Genomic DNA, 11,401 nt, shown 5'->3' with positions numbered 1-11,401 from the left:
CAGAATGGTGTGAGTAGATCAGATTAGAATGATGTCTTGCAGAATGGTGTGAGTAGATCAGATTAGAATGATGTTGTGCAGAATGGTGTGAGTAGATCAAATTAGAATGATGTCATGAAGAGCGGTGTGAGCAGATCAGATTAGGATGATGTGCAGAATGATGTGAGTAGATTAGAAGATCAGAATGATGCTGTGTGCAAAACAGGGTAAGTGAACAGATGAGCCCCACTCATAAGTAACATGACACTAGAAAATCAGATTTGCAAGCGAGACAAATTACATGGTTATTCATTACACAGAAGGATTATTCCCCTGTGAAAACACTCTCATTGCATCGAGCTGCGTGATCCCCTCGGTGCTTAAATGCCACTCCATTGACAAGTCTGTGGCGGACAGCTTTTCAGGAAGTTTCCAATACTACAGGCAGGCACACTGGAGTTAGATGATTCCCAGACCCGGCTGGTTAAGCCGTGGCCCCCCTGGCTGGCTACATGGACATTTTGGGTCATGGCAGGGAGAAGTCCAGGCGCTGTTCCTGAGACACGAGGGCTACCTGGGGGCCATCGGAGCGTTTCTGAAGGGAGCCGAGCAGGACAGTGAGTAGTCCGCCTTTGTGGTCCCCATGTCGGGAAGTATGCACAGGGCCTCTGTCAGGGGGGTGGGGGGAGAGTCAGGGAAACTGAGGCCCCCAGAAGTGATGGGGATGGATAGTTTTCACACTGAGATGAAGAAACGGTTTCCCCCTCCTCTGTGCCCCTCTTTTCTAGTAGTACTTCCTAGCTTTTGTTGGGCCACTTCCTGCCTGCAGTGAAGGGGACACTTGACTGTAGTTGAGGGTGTCACAGAATCCCTGGTAGCACTATGAGTTAAGCATTGGACTGCTAGCCACAAGGTCAGGTGGTTCAAGGCCACCAGCTGCTCTACAGGAGAAAGATGAGGCTGTCTGCTTCCACAAAGGTGTACAATCTGGGAAACCCTGAAGGGTCACTTGATGGCAGTAGGTTTTGGAGGGTGTCACTGTGAACAATAGCCTCCTCCCCACAAAAGGCCTCAGCCCCCTCCGTTCTCCCTGGGCTCTTGGTTTCACTGCCTGCTCAGCTCAGCTCGGTTCCCTCTCCCTAGTTTTGAGGTGCCTTAAGGTCTGTGGCCCTGCTGCTTCCCTGAGGAGTACTAGCTATCGCTCAGCGCCCGGGGTGGTGCAGCCTGTCTGCTGCCAGGAGGACTTGGGGCACTGTGGAACCCAGGCTCTCCCAGCTTTAAAAGCCACAGCCTTAAGTTTAATTCCTACTCAAATAAATCAGAGAACCGGAGAAGCGCCTAAACCATTTCATGAGGTTTCCTCTCCGGTAGGAAGATCAGAAAGAAAATGACAGAGAACGGAAGGAAACCCTGCCTCCTTTGCCAGCAGGAACCTCGAAGGGTTGTGCCCTTTTCAAGTGCGGCCGAGCTGTCCTGGGGCTCCCGAGGGCAGGGTCCTGAGAGTGCTGTGATGCTTCCCAGGCTAATGGTAACTCAGTTTCTCTGTTTTCTAGATCCCAACCAGTACAGCTGGGGAGAGAACTACGCAGGCAGCTCCGGCTTGATGAGCTCTTCCCCTGAGCTCTGCCCCGAGCTCTGCCCGACCCAGCGGGCACGCAGCGGCACTGTGAGTTGGGCCCCTGTGCCTGGAGGTGTCTGTCTCAGGACCACATGTCCACAACCACAAAACTGTCACCTGGGCCTCTCACCTCTTCTTAAGAGACTCCTCTGCCAATACGGCTGAGTTGACAGGCATTTGACAAGTCTCTCCACAGACATGGGGACTTAATCTGAAGGCAGAGTAAGACACATGGCTGCTTTCCTCACTCTGTGTGCTGCAGGAACCCAGAGATCACTCAGTGCACCCCCTGTTTGCACAGAGAGGCAGGGGTCTCCCCGGGCTGTGTGGCAAGTTAACCACAGAACCAGGACTGACAGTTGCAGTCCCAGGGCTTCCCCTCGGCTCTTGTTCTCTGGCAGTTTCACAGTTCAATGGTGACCACAAGGCGTACACAGTATCCAGCCTCCTAGGAAGGTTCTGGCTCCTGCCTTGAATCCCCACGTGTGGCCAGGCCCCTTTGACTGGCTAGTGTTCTCCCTCTGGCCCCTAACTCATGCAGCTGAATGGAGTATTGTGTGGTGGGGTGACCACGATGGTATGCCAAGGGGGCACAGCCATTCAGACGCTGCAGTGCTGCTTGGAACTGCCCAGCACAATTCTTGTTAGCCAGACCTAGGGCATTGTGCCACAGCGGAACCACTGTGCCCATGGGTCACCCTGTGCCTGTAACAACTACTCCCAAATGGCATGGTGCTTTTATAGCTCCAAGATCCCCCAGATGCTGCCAGAGGTTAATGTGCTTGGCTGCTAACCTAAAGGATGGAGTCACGTCCACCACCCGGAGGTGCCTTGGAAGAAAGACCTGGTGATCTGCTTCCAAAACATTAGTCACTAAAATCCCTAGAGGCCCCGTTCTAGTGTGACACACAAGAGGGGCTGATGCTGTCCATCAAGTGGCAGCACTGATTCCCACTTCATGGGTTATTGTAAAATGAAATGAACAAGTGGACAGGGGATTTCTTTGTTAAAATACTGGGAGATGTGGCCCGTTAGGAGCTGGCCTCCACATCCACTGCTAAGTGCTGTCAACTCGGATCCAACTCATAGTGGTCGTGTATAGGGTTTCTGAGGAGTGCCTGGTGAATTTAAACAGCTGACCTTGTAGTGCAAATGGATCCTGTGGTCTCACGCCCCACCAGGACTCCCACCACCACCACAGGTGCTTGGTATCCTGCACCAAAGACCAAGGGTCACCTTTCCCATCTGGCTTGACCTCTTTCCCAGTAAAACAACTGCTGCATTGCTGTTTATCCAGGAAACTGTGTGTCCGACGTGTGCTCAGTGCTGGCATTTGGTTCAGAGGGTAGACGAGTTCTGTGTCTATTGGAGATGTGGATTTTAAACACTCCAGTGACACTGCAGAGGGTCACATGTGTTTGGTGGGAGGGCGGGGTGTGGTGAGGGATACAGAGGAGTGAGTGTTCTTGGGGGCAGGAGTCATGGTGGCTGGCACACAGGAGCCGAAGGAGTCTATTCATAGGGTAGGTTGTAGGAACAGCACAGAGGCCTGAGCTAGGAGAAGGGGTGCACCAAGGCCTGGAACCTCAGCTGGGTCAGGGACACAGCCCAAGCTGGGGCCTCAGGGGCCTACAGACCTCAGTGGGGAAACATTGGAGGGGCAGGAAGGGGAGAGAAGGAGCCCACCTCTGTGGGAGGCGTCTCTGCTGTTGTGGAGAGCTGTACTGAGGCTGACGAGGTGACGAGGAGGAGGTGGCACAAGCAGATGTGAGGTCTGCTGGCGATAGACTGCAGAGTCCTGCTGGCACTCTTATCTGGACTGCTAACTGTGAGGTTGGCAGTTCAAGCCCACCAGCCACTCCTCATGTTTTTACAGCCTCAGAAAGCTTACACTATGAAATGACTTGGTGGCAGTGAGTGTGGTTTTTCTCTGGTTTGGCAACAGACCAGCCCAAGTTGCTAAACTAGGTGACAAATTTCAGGTGCTTGTCTTTGGTACCTGGATACTCAGAGGAGGGAAATGCAGGTGTTGAGAAGGTGGCTAAGCCAGCCTCCAGCATGCTGAGCTGAGTCATGGAAGCCGTCCACATCGGGCCCTAGTGGGTGGTGGGTGTCACATTAAGGCCCAGGAACACTGGGGGAGATGCAGTTTGTCCTCGTCTATTCTTACAGCCAATAGCTGATTGCAAAACATGCTGATGGATGTGCTGGTGAAGGAAGTCAGATGTAAGGGGACATGTACTTTACTGCCCCCTTATATGAGGTGCCTAGAATGGGCAAATGTCCAGACATAAAGCAGATCAGTTGTTACCTGGAGCTGGGGGAGGGGAGTACCTGGGCCCTGGGTTTCTTGAGGGACAGGTGAGGACGAGAAAGCTTTATTGCCCAGCATGGTGAATATAGTGGCCAATTTTATGTTCTATGTATATTTTGCCCCATTAAATTTAAGAAAAAATATTTTTTAAAGCTCTGATCTTGTGGAAAAAATGGTATCGGCATTTCTGCCTCCTCTCTGTCAGTTTGACTTGCTGGAGATGGACCGGCTGGCTCGACCGCTGGTGGACCTGCCACTCCTTCTGGACCCATCCTCCTACGTTCCTGACACGGTGGACCTAACTGAGGATCCCATGGCCCGCAAGTACTGGCTCGGCTGCTTTGAGGAGGCACTTGATGGGGTAAGGGCTCTGGATGCGGAAGACATGGGTCACAATGACCACGGTGTTCTCTTTGTGAATCTTCCACCCAAGCATGTCACCACTCTGGGCAGTTTTCCACCTCCATCCATCCTGGTGCTGATGAAGCCACAGTTGTGTGGCCAGAGCGGGCCCATGAGCTCCCTTCTGTGCACGAGGGCTGACTTCTCTTTTTTGGGGGAAAGATGGGGCTCCAGTAGCCATTGGGCCAGCAGGTCAGGATGTGATAAGAACGGGCATGCTTTTCATAAATACCCCAAGTTGCTAGTGATGCCATTTCTTTAGAAGGCAGGCTGTCAGCAGCCGCCTGTGCCATCGAGGTGTGTGATCTGCCGGGGACTGTCAGGCACTTCACAAGAAACCACTCTGGCACCAGCTGAGAACCGGGCCAGGTCCTGTGAGAACTTGGGGCCAACACCAGAGCTATGGCCACCTTACAAGATGCTTGGGGCTGCCAGATCCTGAGAGGAATATAGGTCCCCTCCCAAAGTCCTCTGTGGGGCCCTTGGTTCCCATAGAATTGTGTCCTCGGTGGTGACATCCTCACCTGGGCCTGGGACTCTCTCTGTGCTAGGAGGCCTCGGGCACAGCAGGAACCACTCCTCAGCCTGAAGCTGGGATCTGAGTCTGACTGTGGGTCAAGCTGTGGCTCTGGAGTTAAGTCGGATCAGACACTGATCTGTCCGTCCTTCTCCTCTTCCTGGAGTGGGAGGCCCAGAGGCAGAGGGGAAGGGCCCTGGGCATGGAACTGGGCAGACATGCACTCTGTTTGAGCCTGTGCCCAGTCTGAGCCCCACAGCTCTCCGACACACTCACACCTCATGTAGGGCCCCTACCAGCTGGGCAGCCTGGGGCCTCTGCCAACTGCATGCCATTGCCAGGTGGTGAAGCGTGCTGTGGCCAGCCAGCCGGATTCCGTCGACGCTGCTGAGAGAGCCGAGAAGTTCCGGCAGAAGTATTGGAACAAGCTTCAGACCCTGAGACACCAGCCATTGTGAGTCTTTAATCTCTTCTGGTATTAAGTTATGTAGGTGGTCTTTAAGTAGGCGTTCTCAGGGACCTCTGGGACCTCAGTGTGTTGGCACTCAGGATCCCCCGGTGCTGTAGGCTGGGCCAGGGCCTTCACTCACTGCTGCCTCCACGGGCACATACCTGCTGGCCTAGGTCTTCAGGGCAATAATCAGCAGGGCAGCCCAGGAAGACAGGCATCTCTGAGAACAGGACCCACACCTGCTGCTCGGTTCATGGGGGTCACTCCTTGGTCATCTGAAGCTGTGGTGTGAAGGTGTGAGAGGAACACAAAGGACAGAGGGCTGGCCACCCCAGGGGCTTGGAACCCCAGCGGCCATGTGCTCTGATTTTCCTGTGTGTGCTGGAGCCAGCCCTGTTCAGTTTCTCAGGCCTGGTCTGTCCACAGTGCCTATGGGACCCTGACCGTGCGCAGCTTGTTGGACACGAGGGAGCACTGTTTGAATGAGTTCAACTTCCCGGACCCCTACTCAAAAGTGAGTTCCTCCCGCCTGCCAGGTGGACAGATGCGTGGGTGTGCGGCCCTGGTGTTCCTTTTGCTGAGAAGCACAGAAAGGGTGACAGGAGGAAGTGGAATTTCTCTTGGGGTCTGAGAAGAAGTGGGTTGCTGACAGAGACCCCCATGTGGAGGCTGTGCCATGGCACATGCCCTTGTCACCCCACCAGTCCCCACCCAGTGGCAGGGCTGCCATGGGGTCCCTGCTTCCATCTCTGTCCCGCCTCTGTGCACAGCTGTGTGTGCTTGCACACTTGCTGTCTTCCAGGGTACCTCCGAGCCCGCCCGTCAAGCTGCAGCTGTGAAGTGGTGTAGCTACAGCAGGTCTCCTCCCCTGGAGCAGGCTCTGCTTTCCCCACAGTGCCCTCTGCATTGAGCACATTCCCCAGAGAGCCCATAGGAGATGATCGGGGTCTCACCCATGACCCCACTCATGTCGTTCCACAGGTGAAGCAGAAGGAAAATGGTGTGGCACTGAAGTGCTTTCAGCGGGTGGTCCAGTCTCTGGACACGCTAGGCTGGGAGGAGCGGCAGCTGGCACTGGTGGAAGGACTCTTGGCGGGCAATGTCTTCGACTGGGGTGCAAAGGCAGTCTCCGAGTAGGTGCCCTATAATCCCGCTTGATGCTTGGCGCAGCCTAGGCGTCCCTCAGCAGCTTGTTTCCGTCCCTCCATACACGTGCGTTCACACACAAACGCATTGCTTCTGTGGTCAGCAGCCCTGGCAGAATTGCCCCCGCGTTGCCCCAGCTCTGCCCTGGTGGCCTGGCTTGGCCCTAGCAGGAAAAGTATGTGGGGGCCAATTGGTCTAGTGTCTAGCTGCATCTTTTCATGCAGCTTCGTCTGTATCAAAGAGAGATTTAAAGTTTTTGTGATACAAGTCCCCATCTGCCACATACTCTGGGAATTACACTGGGGAAAGGGGGCACACGCTCACAGTACCGCACGGGTCTCACTCCATGAGCTTGGTCTCCTGGAGCTAGCTGTGGGCGTCTCCAAAAAGAAACTCTCTTTGTGGTGGTAGCTCTCTGAGCGGCCAGGTCTGTGGCACCGAGTGGCAGATGAACCTACAGGGAGGTGGTGTGGTAGGCTGCTCGGAGCAGTACCAGGACCTAGGAGTGTTGCCTACTCCCCACTGCCACCCTTGGCTGGCATGTTACCCTTGGTCCTTCTCATATACTGAAGTGGTATGTGTGGTTCATCCCTTATCTCCCCAACCCCCAATCCTATAATGGTGTCTCAGCCTGAGGCTCCCATTGGCCCCAGGTGAGTGAGCAGGGGAGGGGCCTGCTGTGACTGCTAAGTCCAAGGTCTTTCTTGAGATTTTATAATTTAGCTGAAGGAACATGTCATATGGTTGGTTCTTCTAAGGTCTTTGGCAGATCTCTGAGCTTTTCCTAAACAACTGGAGCATGTAAGCTGCATGTTGATAGGAGTACGGGGGGTGGGGGGGCTTCACAAAGGTCCATTATCTTTCCATTGCATTTTTCCATGAACTTTGTGAAGCCCCCTGGTGCATTCATTCAGCTTGGAGAATGCTGTTTTTGAGCTTTCTGCTCTCAGTGAGGTAGGCTCATGGTTTAGGACTTTGTTTTTTGACTTTCTTTTCTCTGGCTCCACACAGTGTTCTTGAGTCAGACCCCCAGTTTGGATTTGAAGAAGCTAAGAGGAAGTTACAAGGTACTGACATCCACAAGCCCAAAGCCAATGTGGGTTAGCCGGTGTGTCCACTGCATGTTTGCCAGGAGGGTTAGGAAGAGAAAGCAGGCTGGGTACATGGGCCTTTCTCTGGATGCAGCTTCACCCCTAGATTCAGGGGGTGGAGAGAGGAGTGAAGACAGGAGAGTCCCCTTACCTGTGCTCACAACCTTGGGCTGAGGGAACTGAGCGGACTAGAGGCTTAGTAAGGACTGCGTGGGCAGACGGAGGGTCCCCTGGGCTGCTGTGACCTCCATGGGGCTGACTCGGCTGATGGGGGCTGACGCGGGCTGACTGGGTCTCCTCTCTCCCCAGAGCGCCCTTGGCTGGTGGATTCCTATAACGAATGGCTCCAGAGGCTAAAGGTGGGTACAGGTGCCCTCCCTGCCTGACGCAGGCTGATGGTACCAATGTGGCGACCCCTAGGAGCAGGGGTCCTGGGGACTGAGGGGCCAGATCAGGGGGCGGCAAAATGGGAACTGCAATGAGTAGGGCACCTCAGTATAGAGGTCATGTGGGCCAGTGGGCAGCACCGTCCCCAGCACTCAGACTCTGCGGGTTGGCTATGGGTGTGTCTGGAACACTTGGATGCACCTGTCCCCAACTGAACACCCTGGTTTTGTCTTGCAGGGGCCCCCTCATAAATGTGCCTTAATTTTCGCAGATAACAGTGGAGTAGACATCATTTTGGGAGTCTTCCCCTTTGTCAGGGAGCTACTCTGTAGAGGGACCGAGGTGAGTGATGAGACCATGTGTGGGCCAGGGCTCTGCGGGTGCCTCCGGGCTCAGTGGGGATGATGCTGCTCTGGGCTCTGGGGTAGCAGCCAGAGCTCATCCTCAAGCGGCAGGTAGGTGAGGACGAGGAGTGCCTAAGCCTGGGACGTGGTACCTCTGCAGCCGGAGAGGCACTCTTGTGGCCAGGAGTGGGGGTGGGGTCCCCACACAGGATCTGAGTATCTACAGAGGTCACAGGGTGGTGTGGGCGAGGGTGCTTGGTGGGTTCGGCCCGTTGTTAGCTATTGCTGTTAAGTGCCGTGGAGTCAGTTCTGACTCATGGTGACCCTGTATAGGGTTTCCAAGGCTGTGAACTTGGCGGGATCAGATAGCCTCATCGCTGTCAATCTCTCTCTCTCTCTCTCTCTCTCTCTCTCTCATCACTGCTGGTAGGCTCTAACAGTCAACCTTGTGGTTCACAGTCCAGTGTTTATCCTACGAGCCATGGCTCCGTGTAGCCTTGTTAAAATGTAGAAGGGCTTTTGAAAGCCCCAGGGGGAACAGGGCATTGCCCCTACAAAGGGCCCTAAGCGTCTTGGGCCCTCCTTGCCACAGGTCATCCTGGCGTGCAACTCGGGGCCTGCCCTGAATGACGTGACCTACAGCGAGTCCCTCATTGTGGCCGAGCGAATAGCTGCCATGGACCCCATCATCCAGTGGGTGCAGGGGTGCCTGTGTGTGGGGGGTATGGTGGAACTAGAGCCCAGGGGGCTGCAGACACTCCTAAAAAGGGGACGGGGGGTATCAGGCCTGACCTCTTAAGATGGGGGTGGGGGATGGAGGGTGGCCAAGAAAGGTAGGTGTGGCTCCCTGGGGGTGTGGCTCCCTGGGGTGGGTGGGGCAACATGGAGGCTCCGCCCTCACAGGCTCTGACTGTCTTGTGCTCTGGCAGCTCTGCGCTGGATGAAGAGCGGTTGCTGCTGGTGCAGACTGGCTCTAGCTCCCCATGCCTCGACCTTAGGTAACCCGGGGTCTGTTGTGTGCCTGCCCCCTCCTGGCTCCTGACCCCAGACCTCCTCTGCCTTCTGGGAGGCCTGCTGAGGGTGGGCAGGTCTGAGTCTGTGGGCTGCATGTGGCTGAGTGTGTCTGCCCCCAGGCCTCTCAGGCTGTGGTGTCCCCCTCTGTAAGTGGGTGCGCTGTGGCAAGGGCTGGATGAGCAAGTCTGTCCCCCAGTGGCCTGCTGGTCAGGCTCTGTTAGTGTCGTGTTTATTTGTCCACTACTAGCCAGTGACGAGGAAAAATGATGAAACATCTGTGAAAAATAGTAAGATTTTTCAAAGTTAAAAATACAAAAGGGGCTTGTGTGGATTGTTACAGCACAAATGTTCAGAGCTGGGTATGTGGCATCCCTAAGGAAGCACTGGGGCTGGAGGTTCGCAGGAGCCCAGAGAAGTCCCCCAGGCAGGTGGAGGCCTCCAGGAAGAATAGTCCGGAGTCAAAGTCTCCAATAGTTCGCAATGGAATTGGTGATTGTCATTCTGTGAGGGGCTGGGGGTGTTCACACTGCCACTCTGCCTCATGGACTTCCTTCCTCCCCAAAGCCGCCTGGACAAGGGGCTGGCCACGCTGGTGCGGGAGCGAGGTGCTGATCTGGTGGTCATCGAGGGCATGGGCCGTGCTGTCCACACCAACTACCATGCCTCGCTGCGCTGCGAGAGTCTCAAGCTGGCCGTCATCAAGAACTCATGGCTGGCAGACCGGCTTGGCGGCCGGCTCTTCAGTGTCATCTTCAAGTATGAAATCCCAGCTGAGTGAGGGACATGCCCACCACACAGACTGGCGTCAGCCTCCTTGTTCTCCTAGAGAATATATTTTTACCATCACAAGGAAACTGCGCCCTTCAGAGCCCGAGCTTAGCTGTGCTTCTGTGATGCAGCGCCGAGCGAGACCGTGCCCACAGCCAGCTCCGGGTGCCTCGTCACTGTGGCACTTGTGTGACGCGTGTTTCTTTTCATGCTGCGTGTTTGTGATGGGGAACACACCTGTTGTCTTGCGAGACACTTGTGTTGGAGTATATTTAACTGTTAAATAATCTTTTATATATATATCTATCTATATATATAAATATCTGCATATATGTCTTGGACCGAGGACGCCAGCAGGCTCAGGCACACACCAAATAGAGTTTCTAAGACGTGACACCAGGGCGCCTGTGCATCTGCTGTCTTGTTCAGGAGCGTGTGCAGGTCAGGAAGGCCTGACGTGGAGACTGGCTGTAGTTCCTTCTAGAACTCTTAGCCTGAGCTGTCTCCCACCATGGAATCAGCCCCCCACCCTCACGCCAGCCCCTCAGCTGCTGTGTCCTCACGCTTCAGCTTCTCTCACCTGGTTCCCACACCCCTTAGTCCACTGTGTCCATCCATCCCCGACCGTTCCACACGACAGGGCCTCGGGAAAGCCTGTGCACACACTCCTGCTTCCAGAGCCACTGAGAAGAGGCATCGACTACTCTTGAGGGCTCTTGAGGTGGAGACAGTAGCTGTGGGTGCCAGGCTGAGCACCTTGTGGGTTTCTCCCCACAGCCCCTGGACTCGGGCAGACACAGGGGTCTTCCCAGCTGGACTGACCTCTCCAGGGTGTGGGGTTCAAGAAACTGGGTGTACTCTGCTGCCATGAGCATGAGCTGGAGGTAGTTGGGTAGGGTGTGGGGAACATGAACCTGGACTCCTTGCTCTGAGGTCTTGATGGGGCTGGGAGACAAGCTGGCAGGACCCACTCCAGGGCACTCAGCTGGGGCAGCCCTGAAGAAGGGGTGCATGCAGGTACTCCCTGCCCTGGGCTACCAGACTACAGCCCCACCAAGGCCTGCTTATATGCAGGGAGCAGAAAGGGTGGGCTGTGGTAGCACTGTGGCTACTGTTTCCAGCGAGGACCAAGGGAGCCAACTACCTGCAGCCCTGCCAAGGGACCTTGCCCAGCCCTCGCCCCACCCCCAAGTTCACCTGTGGGCAGGCCTGGTCCTCACAGAGCCCTACACACAGGGGGTGCTCCCAGTCCTCTGCTGCCACTCCACAGCCTGCTGAGTTCTGGGTCTGCCCCTCTTGCCATGACTGGTCAAGCTCTGAGGTCTGCCCCTGCATGAAGCCCCTGCCACATGGTGCCCTTGAAAGTCTTT

General features: G+C 55.3%; 1 protein-coding gene across 1 annotated transcript in view; it reads left to right on the top strand.

The window, feature by feature from the left end:
- Nucleotides 1-10,110, top strand: part of PANK4 (pantothenate kinase 4) — a 19,012-nt gene extending 8,902 nt beyond the window's left edge. Inside the window, exons 8-19 of the mRNA XM_006871731.1 lie at nt 515-596; nt 1,533-1,645; nt 4,117-4,272; nt 5,172-5,284; nt 5,708-5,795; nt 6,263-6,414; nt 7,439-7,494; nt 7,828-7,877; nt 8,143-8,247; nt 8,842-8,942; nt 9,179-9,247; nt 9,828-10,110. Coding sequence (XP_006871793.1) covers nt 515-596; nt 1,533-1,645; nt 4,117-4,272; nt 5,172-5,284; nt 5,708-5,795; nt 6,263-6,414; nt 7,439-7,494; nt 7,828-7,877; nt 8,143-8,247; nt 8,842-8,942; nt 9,179-9,247; nt 9,828-10,041 — 1,299 coding nt within the window. The 3' untranslated portion in view covers nt 10,042-10,110. The remainder of the gene's footprint in view (nt 1-514; nt 597-1,532; nt 1,646-4,116; nt 4,273-5,171; nt 5,285-5,707; nt 5,796-6,262; nt 6,415-7,438; nt 7,495-7,827; nt 7,878-8,142; nt 8,248-8,841; nt 8,943-9,178; nt 9,248-9,827) is intronic.
- Nucleotides 10,111-11,401: the final 1,291 nt, after the last annotated feature.

The sequence above is a fragment of the Chrysochloris asiatica genome, unplaced genomic scaffold (genome assembly GCF_000296735.1).
Source record: "Chrysochloris asiatica unplaced genomic scaffold, ChrAsi1.0 scaffold00173, whole genome shotgun sequence".
Taxonomy (NCBI): domain Eukaryota; kingdom Metazoa; phylum Chordata; class Mammalia; order Afrosoricida; family Chrysochloridae; genus Chrysochloris; species Chrysochloris asiatica.
This window is presented reverse-complemented; position numbering and strand designations above follow the sequence as displayed.